General features: G+C 47.3%; 1 protein-coding gene across 5 annotated transcripts in view; it reads right to left on the minus strand.

Moving 5' to 3' along the window:
- MBNL3 (muscleblind like splicing regulator 3) overlaps positions 1-21,359 on the minus strand; it is a 92,396-nt gene that overhangs the window by 31,511 nt on the left and 39,526 nt on the right. For all 5 annotated transcript variants that reach the window (XR_003534887.1, XR_003534886.1, XM_027687380.1 and 2 more), the window contains one exon: positions 1,962-2,126. Coding sequence is in view for 3 of the 5 variants with exons in the window: in XM_027687380.1 (XP_027543181.1) it covers positions 1,962-2,126 (165 nt within the window). In the remaining 2 variants the exon portion in view is untranslated. The remainder of the gene's footprint in view (positions 1-1,961; positions 2,127-21,359) is intronic.

Below are 21,359 nucleotides of genomic sequence, written 5' to 3' on the forward strand. Positions count from 1 at the left end.
TGTTTGTCCTGAAATTGGTGCGGAGCAAGTTGGGCAGCAGGAATGAGACCACGAGCTCATTTACTCTGAGCAAAGTGTGGGAAAGCAGGAAGGGAGCAGTCATTGCAGAGCAAATTTCTATTTTTCTTCTTTGCCCATGTCTCCCTCATGGCACAATTTAGAAACCAGGGACTTTTCTCATCAGATAAGGTTACCTCTGAAATGAGAGCACTAACCAGACAAACCGACACATTCAGTCTCAGAGGTAATTTAAAAGGCAGGAGCGAAATTCAGGAGCGTACTGGACCTGCTAGATTGCAAAGTGGGAAGGTGGGAACTTTGCAAAGAGGAAATCCCAAAGATGTTTCAAATAGCCAGCCAAAGACTGTCCACTACGAATTCCCCACAGAGGAAAACCCCAAACAGGAAAGGTTTGCTTTTGGTACAGGACTTGGAAACCAGTGCTACTATTTTGTGGGAATTCAGGATTTCCTTCTGATGTGCACATACTTTTAAACACCACAAAAAAGAGGTGCAAAGACTACAGCAGATTAGAGCCTAAGGCACAGCACAACTAAAGACTTTTTCTGTGGCCTGTTTTCTCTTCTGCCTCACTTTTCCATCTTCAAAATGGGAAGACCAAACAGCATTTTCCTAACTTACATGGCAGGGCCAAGATAAAGCTGCTAACAGACACACGGGATGGTCAGAGTGATGGTGAAGGTGGAAGAGCCCCCAAAAGACAGGAGGAATATGCCACACTGAGGAAATGCCCTGGTCTGGTGGCAGAGCACCATCATGAAGGGACGCTGGCCAGCTGTCCCTGCTGAAACACAGCTCCATCACAACAACAAACATCACAACAGCCTCCAACAAGGAAGAACCCTTCACCAATCTCTGGTGAGAATAAAGCAGAGACACCTGAGCTTTTCAAAGCTGGGGTGACATATTCGGAGTTCCACTCGGGCAGAGAAGCCAGGCACTGTAGGTGGGACACCAGGCTGGTTCACAGTGCACATCTTCAGGCTAGAAGAGCTTGTCCGAGGGATCCAGCCAGTCCTCTCATGTGGCACAGCACCCAACAACGGCACATCAAGTGCACATTGCCCCAGGAAAGATATTCAACCCCAAATTTAAACTGAGAACTCCTAATTAACTCTCAGTGCAGTTTATTCATGTCAGCACCGAAGAGCTGCTTCAAGACCTCTGACATTTCTTAAAATATACATTGTGACAGCCTAAAACTCAGCTGACAAATGTCACCCTCTCCCAGATACACCAACCAGCCATCCTCTCCCTGCTATGACAGGGTTCTCCAGCCTGAAAACCTGTTTTAACTGACAGGCAAAACCAGGGACAGGCAGTGAAGGCTTCTCTGAACTACCTGCTCTGCAAACACCTGTCTCCCACACAGGCTTCCCTTCCTACCTGAAGAGAAGCAAATCTTTCCTGCTTTTAGTATAAAACAGCATTACTGTGAAAAGCAAGTGACAGGGCTGTGACATTAGCTAGGCTGTGACAAACTCTCTGCTGGGACAACTGCAGTGAATTGGGTCTCATTCCCAGAAATAAAATGTATTATGGTCTGGGTAGGATTCATCTTCCCCAGGTTTAGTCTACCAGTACAACACATCTAGTCCAAGCGAGTCAGCCTCATTCTCCCAGCGTAAAACAACCATCCAAAATAGGATCCACTGGAATTGAGCCACTAAGAACTTCTGGGATGCACACAAATTAACTGGTCAAATATGCACCTGGTGGTAAGATCCTCCCACTTGATCACCTGATCCACAGTTATCAGAGGAGAGAGACAGCTTGCAAGGAGATGCAGAGGTAGCATCAGACACCTCTCTGGAGGATTCTGCCCAACCCTGTGCAGCACAGACAACTCTCTGAGCTCAAGCACGGGGCTGGGGCCTCCTGAGCAAACAGAGAGAACCGAGGAGCAGCGTGAACCCAATGGATCCACTGCTGGAACTTACAATTGGCTGTAGCTGCGCGCCCGGGAGCATGAACTGCATCTGCTGAGCAAACATGGCTGCGGCCGTCTTCTGCTGGATCAGGTTGTTGCGTCCATTTATTTCAAGTTGTGTTTTTAAGTGCGGGGGAGGGTGGAGATATTTGCAGTTCTCTCTGGTACACCGGCCCTAAAAAACATAATGAAACAGCATTTCAGTGAATGTAACACTCAGGGCAGCTGGAGAAATTTAATTAAGGATTGTTTGGGTTACTGGAACAACACAATCATCGAGGCAGAGGCAGTTTGGTAGCTACTGTGCCTCTTTTGTGATTCTTCTATAACAGGTGAAGAGAAGAGCAACATGACTTCTCCTACAGTAACACTAAGCGAATACTACCAAGCTAAACCCAAAAGTCAGGCTTCCTGATGTTAAAATGATTGTTGCAAGAAAAAATCCCAAACAACTCAACGCAAACACCAATATTTTCAGAAGCTAGTGGCAACAGTTCCAGAAACAACAACAAAAATTCCCTGTTTCCTTGCGTGGGTTGTTTTTCTCCTCCCTCCCAACACCAGACAACTTAATTGGCCCTGACAACCAGACAGGAAGAAAAAAAAACTGTCTCCACCACTTCCCCAGCTGTGCTGGGTAAAACATTAAGAGGATAGTTCTGTAAAGCAGCACCTCTGATCCACAACACGCAGGCACCCCAAGATGCTGAGAACTGGCAGTCACAGGAGGAAGAACTGAAACAATTTTCCCCCTTCATGCTTTCATTTGTCAAAAGCCATGGTATGTTGCATCACTGACTCCTTCCCCCTGCAATAAACATAAGTACTGGAGGTACCAGAGGCTCATAAAAAGTGAGGCACCACTAATGTGATCACTGCAAATCAACTGAGATCTCACTTAAAAAACATCTATAAACCGTGCCTTGCTTTAACAGAGTTTGCAAGTAGACACAAGAAGATAAATATCAATAGCTTGCTGCATAAGAAAGCTAGTAACACATTTTGCCATTAAAATGAAATAATTCTTGAAAAGTAAGGGGTTCCCCCCCTTCTTTGGGTATTCCCTCCTCAAGAAACAGAGGCATAGAGAACACATGAAACACTTAATGTAACTTTATCATTAAGTTATTTATAAAACTTTTACCCAAAACTGGTGAATTTTTTTGAGGAACAAATTCTTTGGAGCTATTCAGAACATATTAAAATAACACCAGATCTGGAGGCCACAAAGCTGTTCCATGACAGATAACTAATGGTTCCTGCAGCCAGCAAAGGCACAGGACCATCCATTACCCAGCCTGTCCCAGGTACTCTCCTCAAGCGCTGGACATGGAGTTCTCAGTAATTAAGTTTGCTTTCCAAAATGGCACATCAGGTGAGCCCATGTACCTCCTCCTGTTAGCAGGAGCAGAGCTGTACAGGAACAGGCAGCAGAGCTGTAACCCCATAACCACGTCCACGGGGGTACAACTTTTACACACCACTGCACCCAGAGCTCAGGCGGGTGGGAACCTCCTCAGATGGGCCCCTCCTGCATCCAGGATGCTCCTCTGGGGATTCTTAAGACTTGTACAAACATACAGGTGGAATCACTGGACAGTCCAAGTACCACTGCACAAAGCCAACACCATGACCCACTGCAGGGGCTGGTTTTGAACTCCCAGCCAGGCTCTTGGCATGCTGGGGAAGGAGCAGGTCACTGTAGAGGAGCCTGAGACTTGCAAGCTCTCCTCTGTGTGCTTTCCTCTGCCCTCTTTCCTGGTGGGGATAAGAGCTTCCCTTGGGAGAGGGCTGCAGAGCTTGACTGCAGCATGAAAGGGGCTGTTTGACATGTATCATGGGAACAGGCTCCTCTCTTATCTGCTCCAAGGAGATCATAGTTAAACAAAAGGCAAATAATTAAATGCAAGAAGTGGTGGGCTAAACCCACTGGGACAGGAAAAAAAACCCACTTCCAAACTTTAGCAGCCTGCCTTTACAGAATGAAACTCTCTGCCCCGCTCCTAAAAGAGCCCAGTGGCTCCCAAAAACCCAACTCAAAAAGAAAGGGGCTTTCTAATGCTATTGTTTTGGCTTCTCTGCAATCCAACAGCCCCAGCAGTAAGTTAATTGCTCACAGGCCCTGTGGACATGAATCTTCATCAAAAGACACTTTCTCACATCTGTGTGAAGTGAGGGTAAATGGCACCATGCAGCTGGCTGGTGCTCAGGCGACCCTGCACCCAGAGAAATAACCACATCAGTCTGGGAAGAGGAGGCATCAGCATTAGGCAGGGCAAGTTCATGCTCCTCATGGCATCTTTCCAGCTGCACGGGACCAGGTCTTTCCACAGCCCCTTCCATCACCTGGGACCCAACAAGAGCCCAGGGTTCAGCCACAGAGCATATCTGCAGCATCCCACCTCCACAGCTTCTGCGGGGCCGCTGCTGACCAGGAGCAGACCCCACAGAGCCGTGGGCTGTCGAAGGCCAGGCAGCTGCTCTATTCTGAGCTCCAGCCTCCAAGGGCTTACACATCAGCCTTAGAAATTCTTCCTGGCTGTAACTTGGCACAAGTGCTTTGGGTTGGGAAAACACTAATTTCTACCAAATTTGGAAGAAATCTGTGTAGATTCTACGCTGCAGGAATGGAGAAGATGAAAAAAGAACTACCATTTTTTGTAAGCAATGCTTACACAGTTGTCTTCAACTTGAAAAGGACTTTGCTATTTCAAGAAAATTGTGAATATCATTGATATCAGCAACCCCAGCTTACTGCAAAGCTTTGTTCTACTTTTTTTCCTCAAAGCAGTTTGTTTAATTCCAAGAGGGTGTTCTACAAACAGAACATTTTTACTACCAACAAAAAACCACAAATACAGCACGAGGCCTTGGTCCTCCAGACAGAGCCTGTGAGCCAAAACCAGTGCCCACACAGAGCTAACGGTTTCAAGGACACGTATTTGTAAGAGACAGAGCTGTGCAGATGCTGCTGCAGAGCGAAGGCTGTGAAGTGCAGCACGGCTGTCAGTCAGGCCTTTGAGGCTCGAGAAAGACTAAATGAATCACTGCTGCACTCAGATTCAAACCCACACCTTCGGCCCAGCTCCTCCTAGTCATCATTTTGATCCTGAGCATCACCAACCACTGTGTTTCAGCAGGGTGGGTTGGAAGCCGCAGCTGAGTCGAGTTGCCCTCTCCAACACCACAGTAGGTTCTTAATCTCTCAGACAATGAATTTTTGGAACTGATTATGTGACTGCAAAATGTTCCCAGTTTAGACATTCATGTATGAAACAACTTTCAATATGTGTCACTCTATAGTGATGGGCACCACTAGTACTCCCTGAACTCCAACACTGGTAGGGGTGAGCCCTTCTTCTACACTTCCATCACAATGCCCACCGTTCTTGGTACTTCCCAGCAACGCACACACTCTTCTAGACCAATTTCAGCTCTATGAAAGCCGCCAGAAGGACAAAGGAACTGCCATTTTTCACTCCTCAGTACCAGCTGCAACACAGCAGGGAAAGCAACAGGGAACTGGTAGCAAATCTGCTGTATGGATACTGGGCTGGGGACAAATAAGGACAACTCCATTTTATACCTGTGTGGCCTAGGAATACAACAGGAGCGAGGCCCCCAAGTTTCAGATGAGCGTATTTATGTACAAGCCAGAGTTTTTCTGCAGGGACTAGCTATGGCTCCAGCACATCAAATGCTTATCACGTGGCACAGGACAGACTCTGCATGGAGACCAGCTGAGACACTCTCCAAGCTGAATGTTGCACTAAAAAGCACCATCTTAGCACATGGCTGCATGTGTCAGGAGGGGACGTAGTGCTCAGAGACTGATCTGTGTTGGTGAGCAGCATGCTGAGCCTACTGGGAGCGGTGCAGCCATCCTCCTGTAACTGGGAGTTTGCTGCTGTTAATTTAGCACGAGTACTGACTCCAGGGAAGGCGCATTCCCACCCTGTCCCGGGTGGCACATGAGCCTGCAGCCAGGGAATCACCACCCAGTAACAGACTCTGCTGCTGGCCTTGGTAACACGCTAAATATAGCTGTATTTTCTGGCTCCTTGCAAAATGGAAGGAGTCTGAAGGACCATATTCATCAGCTTCTCTGCCAAATACAGCCAGGAGGGAAAAGCATATGGACTGTACTTCCCAAGGCTTGAAAAATGGATATTAAATATAAATCATTAAAGGATTTTATAAGAGTATCTTCTCCCCATTTCTTCCCACACACTCTCCCACCCTTACAGTAGGCTGCTGGCATGTGATTGACTCTTGTGTTGCCAACTTAAGTCATGCTGTGATGGCGTATACTGTAAGTGGCTGGCATCTGACACCAGCTAACATGACAGCAGCATGTGCTGCAACAAAGCCAGATGTTTTGAGTGCAGCACTGATGGCAGCACACTGAAATCTGGTAGAAAAACCTGCATTACACCTGGCTATCTGCTGGGCTGAACCTTGTCATCTGCATCCTAGCTCAGAGGGATGCAAATAAGAGCATGCTGGGTACTGCACCAGGCTGGATGAACCTACTCTAAGCATGCTGCACAAATTGTCTCCTCACTGGTTGCTGAAGTTGAACTGTGCTGCAGAAGCAAGGCTTCCACCACGAACCCAGAACTTGCATCAGTAATGCAGTTTGCTATGGCCTCTTTAATCCCAGACCCAGTGAGGGGCTCTAGACACGTTTCTGGTTTTAATGACTGCACTGTATGTCCTGTCAATCACCAACAGTTCTCATGTGAAAATCTTCAAGCTAATGTGGCTTTTCACACATTTGAGGCTGCAGTAGGCTTGTGCCCTGACTGTGCTGTCTTTTCCACAGACACTGATGACATGTACAATGACTGACAGCAAAGAGAATGAAAAGAGACCAGGCAGGAAAGGATTTCCATGTTTTGCACAAAACCAGGCACCAAAACACAGCTTGTCTACATAACTATTCTCTGCATGAAGCAGCAGATTTCCACCTCCCCAAGAGGAACTCAGTGGGGAAGCACATTCAGAGATGTGCTGGCCCTGCTTACTCAGTGCCTGTCGCTCCAATGCTGAGGCATGAAACGCTCTCTGCTTTCCATCCCACTCACCACATGCACACAGAGGCCTTCTCCTAGCTGTGGATCCTCGCTCCTGCCACAGCCTTGCATGGCTTTTACATTTGAAATACAACTTCCACCATCATGGTGTCTGCCCCACATCTGGAAGGCAGGTGGAGGGCAGGGTGCAGAACTGCCCATTAAGCATGAATTGTCCTGCAACAGGGGGAGGCAGAAAGGGCAGAGCTCAGGGCTGTGTCCCTGAGCAACTGGAATGCTGGCTCATCCTGCCGTCTCCAGTGCACTGCATGGCTCATCCAGCCACCTCCAATGGTGCATCACACTCCTCTCTCCACACAGGTAGAGAGCTGCGTTGCAGGAAGGGAGACAGCTCTCCATCTCACTGCTGGATCAAACACCTTCTGCTTTGCAAATAACATCAAATAGCATGGAAATAGCATGTTTTCAACTGGAAAACAAAGGAGGCTGGAGCCAAAAAGTCAGCCTGATCGTTAGCGAGCATTACATCTCAAAAAGGTGTTCATGCAGCCCAGCCGCCTCTCACTGCAGCTCAAAGCCCAGCCCTGAACATGCCTTATCTGCCAGCTCTTTCTACAGTCTAATCAAATCTCAAAAGCTCAAATCTCAAAAATCTGCCAGCTGAGTCAGTGAGAACTGCAGCCTTGCAACCTGCCTTGAACATTGACCCTGGCACAACACACCAGGTAACTTCTGCTTAACAGCAAAGCTTTTCTCCTCGCAGTGTAGGAGCAGATCACTTTTACAGAAAGGTTTTAAAGTGTAATTATGTACAAAGCACTCCTTGAATGTCTTCTCATGGAAGGCTGTTAGCCCACCTACAAGCATCTAAGAAGCAGGTCTATAAGGATGTAGCCAAGTGATACATCACCCCAGGGCCCACACAGATCACCTATTTTATTTGTACGTGTTACTTGTGTATTTCCCACACACAGGACAGAGCAGTGCTGTGCAAGTACACAGTTTTTTTCACATGTCCTGCAAATGACACTGCTGCCTTTACATCCCTGCGCATTTTCTTTCCTTCTAACAATGCAACATTTTTTGATTCACTCTCAACAAGCCTTTTCCAGAACTACCCCCAACCCAGCTATGCTGCATCCTGTATCAGCAGCTGATTCGCTCAAATGCCATATTTGGTACTGCTTTTATTGAACTCGCTCCCCTTTTTATGGACTACTTTTTCAACCTGTCAAGACTATCTGCAACTCCACATCTGGTTCTCCAAAGTATCTGTAGTTTCTCCCAGCTCAGAGCACCCTACCAATTTAACAAGCACACTCTCTCTGTTCCATCATTCAAAATGGAACAAAACAGAACTCAACAGTTCTGCTAAGCACATCCTTCCAGACTGCCACTGAACTCAGTTTTCCAAGCTGTTGTGGGTAGTCACATAAAAGTTTATCCTATGCTTGGTTCCCTGTCTTGTTTGGAAGCTGATTTGTGCCACATCAAAGACTCCCAAATCTAATGCCAGCACTCCATCCTCCCTCTCTGAAAGAACCCATCTCAAAGGCTTTTCAGTCCTACTGCTTTTTCTGCACCTTTCAGGACAACTCCTAGGATTCTGGAGAGTCCATGCTCTGCACCCCTCCTGTGCCAGCACCCCCCTTGCCATTGAGCTCACAATTGTACACAACACTGGGTACAAAGAAACTGGTGGTCTGAAGTTAGTTGTAACAGCAACAAAAAACATACAGCACAGCTGGTTGCTGACATTTTTCAAATGCAGGTGTAACACCCATTTACAGAGAGCCCAGAGACTGCTGTTATGGTGAGGATCCTGCTGTGAACAGATCATAGCCGAAAAGAAAAAGCAAAATGTATCTTCTAGTTAGCATTACCAGATGGCAATCAGCCTCGAAGGGAAGGGAAGCAATGTAGACTTCCTACTATAAAGGAGTTTCCATTTCAATGTATGTAGATAAAAACACTGGAGTTAAGGTTAATCTGGTAGCTTCCAGGTATGGATGATACAGACCCTGTGAAACATGTTCTAGCCAGGAAAGAGTACAGTTCATGAATACAGAATTTGCTGGAAACAGAATTCAAACAGCCCATAAAAAAGCACAAGCAACAGTTCTGCAACGTCTCTAGGACAAGTCTGCCTAACTTTGAAACTCCCACCTCTGGGTCCAGAGCCACCTCCCTGAGCCTGTGCAGACAAATGAGGAGGAAACTGCTAAGAACACCCCAGGTGTTATTTTGGCCCAACTGAGCTCCCCTGAGGTTGCTCGAGAATTCCTTTTCAGATTTTATGCTGTTCTGAACGATGCTCTGAGCTGTAGCAGCAGCATGTCAGCTCTGACCCAGGGCTGCTCAGGTGAACAGGGACATGTCTTTTGTCAGGGTACAGAAGACAAGAGTCAGACCTGCCTTTCCACACGGTTTCAGTGGAAAAACCAGAACAGCTATCACAAGCTCCCAGGGCTACCAACGTTCCCAGCACTCTCAAGGCAGCCCCAGCTTGTCACTGAAACAGCAACTGAATTTCATGGCTTCAATAAATGTTAGGTCAAGCCCTTTCTGAGCAAGCCTAGACTTGATTTCAACTGAAATGAGTGAACCTTGATGTTTTGCATGATTCCAAATGAAAGCAGGTGACATTTGGCAGCAACGACAAGAGTTTTAGGTCTTTTTGAACTGAGAGCTCAAAGTGAAGCTCAGTGGCACGTGCAAATGCAAGACAGCACACCAAGCAGACACACTGTGTTCACCCCACTGAAGGAAGGCTGGTGCATTTTGCACAGTCCCAGTCTGCCCAATTTTCCTCTCCCTGCAGTTGTGGAGCAGAGCCCTGGGAAGCCAGCCAGTAACTGTAGGTGTTTGGGGCTTAAAAAATAAAGTTACATTCCTCTGCAACTTTAAAAAATCATATCAGATAAACACAACCACTTCAGTCCAGGTAGGGCCTAGCTCCATGTCCAGGGAGTAGGAAAAATACAGAAGGAATGGGAAGCAGCCTGGCTCTAGGACACTGGTGCGGCTCTTCAGCCTCCCTGTCTCACCTGTTTGACTGCTCTGCTGGGATATTTGTGCTTTGCAGGGAGATGGAAGGAAGGACAGGAGGTAGAAAAGCGTCAGCATCATTTTTGCAAATGTATTCAAGTCCAGAAGAAAATCTGCCAACAGCCAGCTGAGGAGACTGCTGAACAAACACCGCTGAAGACCTGTAACACCTCCATCTCTTTGTCATTCCGGCCTTTGTCTGTGAAAGCCAACCCCTACCACAGACACAAACCAGGCTGAAGGGGCAGTTTAGCAGCTGAACAATTTCTCCAGTGTATTGAAAAAGTACAGAGCACATCACAGTGCTTCTGTCGAACCAGGGTAAGAGACAGTCATCAGATGCAAACGCTGGGAACAAACAGATGCACAGCATGGCCAAACCCTACTGCACATGCCAGACCTTTCAAATAGTGCATAGAAAACTGCAAAGCACTTGGACAGGGGGGTTTGCAAGATCAGATGTGCTCTGCTGGGATTCAAAAATGCTTATCTAGGACTCGCTTACAAAGTCTGCAGCCTCAAAATGCTTGTCAAGCTTGTTTTTGTTACACAGCTCAAACCAGAGCAGGAGAGAAAAACAAAGAGACAGCAGCGTTTCTGTGTCCTCATCTCCCTTTTTGGTAGCACCTTAACCAGTGACAGCCACTCACAGCCACTGCCAATAACTTCAAACCACTGAACTCGGCAGGCAAATCCAGCTCCATACAGAAACAATGGCTCCTTAGCACAGAGATCAAGTATTAAAACAAGTACCATCACCCCGGCATTTTTAAATACATTTTAATTAGAAACGGGGGGGGGACACATGCAACTACTGCATTCCAGTAGATTCTAAGCAGCCACAGGCACTTGCCTAAATTCCCAAATCTTTATTCACCTGGCAATTAGGGAAGCCGAGAGCTGCTGTGAGTGAAGTTTTACTTTTGCACATTGCTGAATACAGCAATGTTCCACCGAGTTTCCCCAGGACAGCACAAAGAGGTCGTGGCTGTCCTCCTGCTTTCATGCAGGATTTTTGTTCCAAGCTGTTTATTATACTTGAAGGTTCTTACAAACTCAGAGCAGTTATTTTGTTGGGGAAAAGCCCTGTAGCTCCTTCATTATATTTTTACATCTTGACAACTCTTTCCAGCTCTGTTCTCCTGCCAAGCTCTCTTCATTGAGGCCAATGGCATGCTCTGTTATGCTCAATGAAAAAAAAAAGTGTATTGATTTTAATGTTTTTGGTTCGTGGAACATTTTTGTTTGCTCCAAGCAATGGACGGTGTTTACCAAGTCCAATGAATATATATTAAAAGAGTATGGCAATGTCAAAGTATATTTTTTGGTCTGTAGAGCCACAGAGCAGAAAAACATGTTTATCTGAGAGATTACTACTTCCAATAACAGCAATCTCATGCCACGAAAGAGAGGAATAAAGACTTCATCAAGCTCTTTTCTTTTGTATCCACCAATACATTTTGATTAGGCTACGTTTTGTGAACCATATCAGTCTGTTACCACCACGGACTTGAAATGAGGTTAAAACATAATAGAAGTATCATCAATTCGAAGTTCTGAACTGAGCATCTTCCAAGTATTATTCCACTACCTTCCCAGCTTCAAGAATGTTCAAAACACCATAAAATAGGCTTCTTTAATACAGTATCAAATATAGGCTCTCCACAAGCAAAACAAGACTTTACAGACCTGCCTGGCCACAGACCTGCTCGAGCAACTGATCGATAACAATAACAAAAGAAGGCATTTACTGTCCAGTAAAAAGAGCACATCGAGGAGCTTGTTTAGCCCTGGGACCACTGCATGTGCTGAGAGAGGACTTGAGCAGGTGACATCCTGCAATGTTAATATTCTTGTGGGTTTCAACGTGGGACTATTTTTAAGTACAAGAATCAATTCTACCTGGAAGATAGAAACACTGGCATGTCATTGATTTCTCTTCTGTACTAAATTACAAAAAAAGTCCATGCCAGTCTCTGGAACAATATTGCACAAATACTGTATTAAAAAAACACCACAAAACCCCACAGAAAAACAAACAAAATTAAACTTCTCATATGTCTTTCACCTTCCGTCTCCCTCAATTCTGCTCCTCCACATTGCTATTACACCAGGCCAGCTTTTGAAAATACCAAGTGCAGTTTCTCTTGTCCCTTAAACCACTTTTTCATTGCAAATCCCGTAATCCAATTCTACAACTTTTACCAGCTGAATCTGTCACAGTCACACGGAAAGTTGATGCTTCTGACCTTCCTCTACCTACAGTATCTGTTGAATATTACAATTGCAGCAGGCAAACCACACGTAGACAGAACCAAGCAAAGTACATTAAAGCCCAGGAGAATAAATGTTAAAGTACTGTGCTCATGAATACAAATATTGGACGCGTGACCACCTCCAGCAGCCTTGCTCCTGGAGTTTACACAAGGGACAAGGCAAACAGGGAAAAGCACAGATTGATAACCGAGTGTCTGACCCAGACCCTCCCTCCTGTCATGTGGAGGGCAAAGTCATGCTCAGAAAACCTCATTCTCACTGCTTTGGAAAGCAAAATGAAACGGTAAACAATAAAACATGAGGGTGGCTGGGTTTGGTTTGGGGTTTTTTTTTAGAACTTGGCAGAATACAACCATTTACCGACTGAGGATTAGCCCAATTTTTGTTTGTGTTGTTGCTTTGTTCAGAAAGCAACAGCTTAATGGGCACAAACAGGTTCCTGGTTTTCAAAAAACAATGAAAAAAAAAACTTTAGAAAAGAATCAATTCCGTATGGACACAAAAATTTCCAGGGAGAATCTTCAGTCTGGAAAAAATAACTGTGCAGGATGTGCTTCAGCCTCAGCTACTGAGGGGCTGCCAGGGGGTAACGCAGCAGCGCCCTGAGCAGGAAAGGATGTGGCTGGGCTCTGCTTAGCATGCTGGTGGCTCCTCCCGGGGCACACCATGGCACTGCCACCCCAGCTCTCCACTCTTCAGGTGGAAACGCCAAGATATGTCAGAACAGGACACAACAGCCCCTCTGTGCATTAGCTTAAGCCAACAAAGGATGTGACTCCAGGGCAGCAGCAGATGCAGCAATACAAGAGGGTGATGCCCTCAGTTGCCACTGCAAGATTTGCTCCCAGACATCTGTCAGAGCCAGGGGTCTGATGTTCCAAAGCACAGGACACCTTTCTGCTCTTGGCTGAGACCTGCCCAATGGCAGAGAGTAAAGCCAGCTCGCCCTGCCCCTCACCCTGATGGCCCACTGATGTCCCCAGCCCCTGCTCCATAGCTGTGCCCCTCCGGCTACATTCAGCTCACCAAAGACCGAGCTTTGTCCTCATGTTCCTGTTTCAGCCACATGTGCCAGGCAAATCTGTGCACAGCAGACCATCTCCCCTCCACTCTGGCTTTGTGAAGAAACTATCAGGCTACCAGAAAAGGGCTGACTGCGTGCCACCAACTCCACATGCTCTCACTCATCTCTGAGCAAGGACCCTAAATCTTTCTGGTCCATGCCAGGCCTCAGATTTCATGCCCACAGTATAATGAACTTGCTGCTGGTCAAAGGATTAAAGGTGCAGATACAAAAAGCACCTTCAAGAGAGCTCCTGCAGCCTGCTTAGCACAGCAGGCAAGGACCACACATCTCACGTGGCCACTGGCTTCCAAAGAGGGCATTCAGGCCAAGTGACATTGAATCATAGCCCTCCATCTAGGAGGCAGTAAGGCTTGAAGAGAAAGGAAGAAAGAAAAAGAAAGAAAAAAAACAAGCAAAAAGAAAGCCTGCCTTGCCCTAGGCAAATATTCCCCCTCAGTCAGCTTTTGCAGATTGATCTCTTTAGTGTGCTGTTTATTACAGCCAGTAACACATGTCCATTTAAGTCACAGAGGGGATTTTTCATTTAAAAAACACCTTCAGAAGTACTCTTTAAGCAGTGCCTGGCACTAGAAACCAGATATGTGACCAATATTTGCTACCATCTCAAGTGAAAGAGAGGTTAAGGCAGTGTAAATGTTTGTTAGGAGTTGAGCCCATGGAGCAGCACAGGAAGCTGTGGTGGCAACAGGATAAGCCTTTTTCCATGGAGGTAAACACGATGGGCTCACAATGCCAAAGATAATACACTGCCATCTCTATGGGCAAAAGGAGAATTTGGCAATAACAGTTCTGGGCTAAAACTGCAATTAGTGAGACATATTTAACTGCAATTCACATGCACCAGTCACAAGCGCCACACAGGCAGTCAGCCTTAATGAACAGGATGCCAAGTTCTGTGCCAACATCTGAAAACCCGTTAATTTACGATGGATTTATTAAAACAACCTCAGCCAGAGAAAAACTTCTACCTGTTCTAATTACAACACTCCTCATACACTCCTGTTCCCACAGTCTGTTACCCAGCCTCGTGAGAGTCTGTGCACATTCACACTCCCGACCTCGCTCAGCCAAAGCAGATCCGTGCTCTTGTCCCTAACTGAACACAGGCAAGTAACAAACCCTTCCTAGTCAACAGAGGCTGCAAACCAGCCTGCTCAAGGCGGCTTTCTGCTAACCCTGTACTCCATGCTGATCTAGATACCCAAAATCCAGGGTCTCCAGGTCTCTACGCTGATGTACAGCCCAAAGACCCCAAAAATCCAGCATGAACGGTCTGTTTTCTCCACGTGATGCCAGGAATGGGGATTAACTGATAATGCCTTTTGTAGAAACCATGATTTCAGCTGCTGAGAGGTTAATTCCATGTAGCCACTGATTAGATCTGTTCCCTCTCCAGTAACAAGAGCTGCAGGACAGAACACTGAAAAGGTTGTGAGCCTAGCTGGGTGGATATATCCACTTACTCCTGTGGGATGCAACTTTTAGCCTGACCTAAATTCTCCTCTGAGCAGCACTGGTATAAGTGCCAGAACAGCTAAGAAAGGAATTTGTCGTGCGTGTGCATTCATGTGTGTCTGTCCATCCCTCTGTCCCAGCTGACCAACGGGAATGGAACTGATCAGGGCCTTCCTTTCATTCCCTTGGTGTTTTGGAGTTTGTGTTTTTAATAACCACCAGATTTGCTTTTTTAGGTTTGAGAGCACAAGAGAAAAGCTGGGGGAGGCAGAAGCAACTAAAGCACATCCAAGTGGATGTGCTTGGTCATTCAGAATTGCGGCACAAAAGCAAACTTATCAAATTACTGTGGGGTTTTTCTGTCCTCCCCGTATTGCTGCTCTGCTTTCCAAACTCCTGCTCTGAGCTGCTTATCCTTGTGCTGTTCACCGGTGCAATACAGACTGCCCAGGATGCTCAACCTTTTGAAGATGAGGAGGAACGCAAGGATTACCTTTTGAAGGCTGTTTTCTATTAGAAGGCAATCTTAAACAACATGACTTCCTTAGGCAGCAGACAACTGACCTCATGTATTTTGCTGCTGCTACTGACAAGAGATACCTTCAGATGCAGCACAATCCCTTCCTAAAGGGCAAAAAGAAAAACACCTTTCACTGCCCTCATCGGGCACAGTCAGGATGAGTCAGCTGCAATGCAAATGTTCATTTGCTTTTAGGTGGGCCCATATAGATGGGGCTAGGAGGGATTGGAGAGATTTTTTCTGCAAGGAAGAGTGACCTTTCCTGAGGACATCTGCAGTCTCTCCCCCACGTGAGAGGAGTAGCTGCAAAGAAGCTCCAGTGTCATTAGCAAGTCTGGAATGCAGCAGGACCGGTGCCTACGTAATCGAACACTCACTGGAAAAATGCTCTCACTGGCTTAAACCAAGATAGATGGACTTCTGATAGGGCCCTGGCGGAAATCCCTGCACAAACTTTTCTGTAAGTGCCTCTGATACAAGCCAAGAAGGAAAATCAAGAAAAGTGCTAACACTTTTCCTCTGGTTGGGCTAAGCGCTGAAAGGCTGCTTAAAATCATCCTCCAAGAATTAGCACAATCAAAACAGAAAAATCTCAACAAATTTTCAGTCGTGTTTCTGTCCTACCTAATGTGAGCTGTACTGCGAGCAAAGACTTCTAAAGATTTTACATTACCATGGACTCTTCAAAAACCCATGCAGAGAAACACAAAACAACAATGAAAATCCTCTTAATTCAATCTGTGCTTTATCGCACAAGGCCGCAGCAGGGGATTTTTGGCTGTGGGAATACAAATACTCATCAATGCTACAGCTCAGGGTCCTGCTCCAATTACTACCCAAACACAGAATGAGACAGTCCCAGCCTGAAGAGTTTTCAGTCTAAATACACCAGACTTGGTGGAAAAACCCCAGGCGGTCAGGGGAAGCCTCAGCAACACCCAGACTGCATTCCAACTGCTGTGCTGGGCTGCTGCAGCTGCAGAGCAGCGGCTGTGATGCCCTTGATGCCTCCTGAGCTCCTGCCAGGCAGGCATCCTCCCTGTCCCACCTCTGCACTGCTAGCAAAAGTGATCCTTGCCCATTTGTCTCTCAGCCCCCAAGGGACTTTCCCCCCCCCGCCCTCAACTCTCCCGAAGATGGCGCAGGAGCAGTTTGAATGGGCTCTGGTGACAGAAGGCTGATGTGGAGCCGGCAGGGAGCTGTGCTGATGCTGCGGGGCGTTCCGTGCCCTGGTGTGACCGCCAGCCAGCAGATGCTGACAGAGCTGGCAACGATGGGTGGCCGGGGTCCTTGCCCCATCCCTGAGCTCCCTGGTCCTATGGGAAAGTGCCTCGGGGAGCTGCTCTGCTCCTCTCCTGTCACCCGCATCTCCTTCCCTCGAGGTTGCAGTTTGGTGAAGGTTTCAGACATCCCTGTCTTGCTTTTACCAACCCTAATGACTCTCCTACTCCGAGCGCCTGAGTGACTCAGCCCGCCTGCCTGCCTTGCTCCAACTCCCACCCTGCAGCACATCACCAAGGTTTTATAGGCAACAGGACTGACACAGCAGGGAGCCAAAGTCTGCAGGGAGGTAACCATGATGATTATCTCTTCATCTGCAAGTGCACCAGATGCACCAAGAAATAAAACGAATTGCTGAAGCAACAGGAGAGCAAGAGACTTCTCAGGCTTTCTTGTTCAGTCCCTGCAGACACCACAACAGAGACAGGGAGGACAGGGGAGCTGCAGGAAGGCTTGGGGACAAATAGGCCCGGAGGGGAGGAGGAAACAGAGCAGAAAGGAGAAACAGGGCATTAGAATAAGATTGCAAGTCTTGCACCGTGGGAGTGAGATTTGGGAGGGATTCTGCATAAAGCAGCAGGAGCATCTTTAACACCTTCCCTTATCACGTTTGGGAAAGAGTGACATCCCCTCCAAAGAAAATCCACTGTTTTATGAAACAAGATTTCCTCACAGGGAAGAAAGCATTTTCCTTCCTAGAGCTGACCTCTAACACCATCACCTCTGCCATACCTGGATGACCTTCCAAGCCCTCCTTGAAGGCTCATCTTTATGTCTGGCTTCCAACTCCACACCACCCTGACCACTCAAGTGCTACTGCATGGACTTAAACGTCCAACCCTGCAAGGCTCTAGCTTCCTCCTGGCAAACTCATCCAGGGCTTGCTATCTGCAGCATCACGTGGAAGGGACTCTGGGAGCAGAGCCCAAGCACCGCATGCAGCACAACACTGCACGAACCGACCATGTGGGATCAAGCGGCACTTAATGGCCGCAAGCGTTACTCGTGCCCTGATCCTTCAGGAGAGGACAGCAAGAGGAAGAAATGCTGGTCAGTGGGATCGGCCAAAGCAGTTGGGATTACACACTGAGGTTTTGTATTCAAACTTTGCTCGGTTGTGGCAGGGCTCTTTAAGGACCTAATCTCCGTGTGACTGTTCCCAGCAGCAGCCGTGCCCCTGCGGATAACAAGGACTTAGGGAAGCACCGTCATGAGGGTTGTGCTCTCCAGGCAGGCTGGCTGCAACTCCGCTCTGTTGATGCTGCCCTGGCCATCTCCACCACTGCACGGTGATACTCCACACTTTCCTGACTGCCTCTCTGGCTGAGAGCTGTCTCTCACTAAGCACCCACAGCTAATCACTCAAAACAGAAGTAATGAGACAAATAAAGCAGCACATTTTGGGCTAATGGCTTAAATCCCCATCAGAACCTGGTGTGGGTACAGCTGGGCAAAGATGTGGACATCACTAATGCAACTCAGCTGGATGCAACCGCTCCTGTCCGTAATGGTTGTTTTGGGTCTTTTTTTTGACACCAGTGTAGGAGAGATCAGCTAAAACTAAGTGCAGCGTTAATGGCAAGTGAGGTCAGAGGCAAGATAAAACTGAGCACACCACTAACCAGTCACCTGCACAGTGTGTTGTGATACCATACCCATTCTGCAGGATTAGCTAAACTGCTCCTGGTTCCCATTCCCAGGACTGTTAATTAAAGCAGAATTTGCCTCCACTTTCTAATCGTGCTTTGTGCAGCCGCCTCAGCAAGGGGTGGGGGTCAGCAGCACCCCACCAGCAGGCACGCTGGGCTAGCGTGGTGGGTCTTCCCTCTACTGTGCAGCCAGATTAATACACAAAAGTAGCTTGTTTTAAACATCCACATTCCACTAGTCCAAGAGGAAAACTTCCCCAGAGCACAGGCTGCCACCTTCCAAACAAGGTCAGACGCTGACCTCCTCCCCCACCGCCAGTGACCTTATTAGCACTGATCATAGTTCTAATAATATCCCGCATTGTAAGCAGGCCATCTGCCGTAACATTTCACTACAAACTTGGGGAATTGCTTGGTTTGAGTATGCTCACGTCCCAGCAAGCCAATTGTCCCCTCTCAGGAACGTGCCTCTTCCCCACAGCTTTAAGCTAAATGCTGCAGAAAGGCACCTCCAGCTCAGAGCTGAAGCATGCAGAGAACAGCACAGAGCCATTCCCAGGTGCTGGCTTCAGAGGACGTAAAAACAAAGAGGTTAAAAATCTATCACTCCAGCATCACAGCATGCAACTCCTCTGACTGTGGGGACACCAAGTAACCATGTCACTGAAACCCACAACAAGGCCAAAACTAATGTTCACAGAGCCAGAGGTAAAGCCCAAGGCTCACAAAAGATCAGTGTTACTTTTGGGCCACATACTTCTACTGTGTGGACAGCAGAAAGATTTTACTACCTTAACACTTGAGCTATGGTTAAGCTGAATATTTTCACTGCCATTTCAGGAGAGGGGCCTTTCCTAACAGACAGGTAAGCTTGCAGAACTAAACACGTTTGATAGCTTTTCATTTAGAAGGAGCCAGGGTTTGAAATGCTTACTCAGTTAAGACACCTGTCTAAAACACCCAGAGTCTTGTTACTACAGCAGCTCAGTTACACTCAGCCTTCAAAGAGATTTTGTTAGTACTGCTCCTCTGAGGTCAAAAAGTGCAATTAGGCACAGAGACTGACATTACAACACTTTGAGGCAGTTTGCATCATCACAAGGCTCTGAAAGCTGGTTTTCCAAATCCTTGGCCTTTCCTCTAATCAAAATGCCGTCATCAGACATGACATGAGAAGCTACACGGGGCAAGGAAGGGGGTCAGCACTTGGGTCTCTGCTGTTTTATGAACAGCAATAAAACAATATTAATAAGCCAGACGTAAAATTGCCTATATGGGGCAACACTCAAGGTCCTCAAAGCATTTATTTTAATACCAGCGTAACAATATTTATAGGGGCAGATTTTCAAAGAGCTCAGCTCCTCACTTGGAAATCTAACCACTTATTGAAATGCTCAGTAGGAGATGTCAGAGGATGGGCTCTCCAGAAAGCCTGGTACATCTTGTTTATATTTGTTTTAAAGCTTCCAAACAGCTCAATTACATCAATGCACGTTACTGCACCCTCCTTCAGATGGGTGAACCAAGTGGCAGAAAGCTATTGTCAGCAAAGGGATTACATCAAACTGATGCTACGCTGCTGAAGAAATCCACCAACTCCACACAGCTTGTTCAGAGTCACTCCCCCCGAAGGCATCTTTCACCACCTTCCCCCCAGCTCCCTAACCGGCCTAATGCAATCAGGAGCACTAGAAGTCCCTAAGTAGTTCCACTGACACTGCCACAAGACAGGACACCACAGCCAAGTGTCCCTCCATGATTACAAGGATCCTCTTTGCCCCAGACTCTCTCCAGGGATAGAGACTTGTAGGTTCGGGGCTTCTATTTCAATCCCAGTGTTAGCTACTGCTACACATCAGGGCTGGAAGATGTAATGCTTGAACTTCCTCCCCAGGAGAATCTGGCAGTGCCACGGCTTGCAACATGGCATCAGCTGAGGTGCCAGAGCTCACTGTACACACACAACCCCCCTCTGTGTTCCCTTGGCCAACTTCTGATTCACAGCCAGGCAAGGGTAAACGCAAGAGCAGCCACAACTTGCTGGCTGGGCTTAGCACCCCATCTTAGTACCCCATCTCCCTCCTCCCAGTGCAGAGGAAACCCCTGCTGCTCACAGAGCACCCCACTGCATTTGCACTGGGTTACAGGCACAGAGCTGGTGCTTGCAGGTCCCAGCAGGAAAGAAACTCTCCCAAACTGGAAAGCCAAAGATGGCAGAGGAAAGAACCATGGGCAGTTCTACCCCTCTGGAGACTGGCTGAGAAGACCACTTCTCTCTCTCTCTCAAAACCTGATGCAATAACTTGCTCCAGCACAAGGAGTTCTTTGCTGCCCACAGGAGCTCTACAGCACTTAAAATTGGGCTTAAGTATTTTGCAGAACTGGAACCTCAGTCTGGAGGGCTTTGCCCTTAAAATAGGAAAGCAAGCCTCGGGAGCAGGAGATGGCATGCCACGGACGTGGAACATTGCAATATGCCCATAAAAGGTTTCAAAATGTATCTGCTTAAGAGCTTGCAGAAGCTCAGAAGGGTTTAGAGTCACATCCCAAAAGAATTTCTCTTCTGCTTTTTTAGGCAAGTGTGAGCAGCAGTCAGCACTTTACCATCATCTTCCCAACCAGAAACCCAAGGTTACTCTTGGCTGATATTAATAATGTAAATGCTGCTGGCTTTACCCTTTGAGGATGGTGGTTTGCTCACGCCACACGGCAAAGATCGAGGCAACATGAGCTGCAGGCAGGAGCAGAGGCCCTGCACTGCCAGGGCTGGCTGGTGAGGAAAGGCAAAGCAAGGCTGGCAGCAAAATCCCACTGCCGAATTTGCTTGGCCCATCTCCCCAAAGAGGCTGCCCTCCAAAGTGTGGTCTCGGGAACAATTTGTGGGCACAGTTCTGCTTTCCAACATGTTCAAGGGAAAATGCACACAAGTCAGAGGCCCAAGGAAAAGATGCAATAAATTAATCAGCTACAGGAACACAGACAAGCACAGTGGTCCTGTGCTTGCCCCTTGCACTGAGAGTGCCTCCCAACGTGCCAGCCTGTGCCCACACCTCTA

Source organism: Neopelma chrysocephalum, unplaced genomic scaffold (genome assembly GCF_003984885.1).
Source record: "Neopelma chrysocephalum unplaced genomic scaffold, ASM398488v2 Primary Assembly neopelma1_73b, whole genome shotgun sequence".
In the NCBI taxonomy this organism is placed as follows: Eukaryota; Metazoa; Chordata; class Aves; order Passeriformes; family Pipridae; genus Neopelma; species Neopelma chrysocephalum.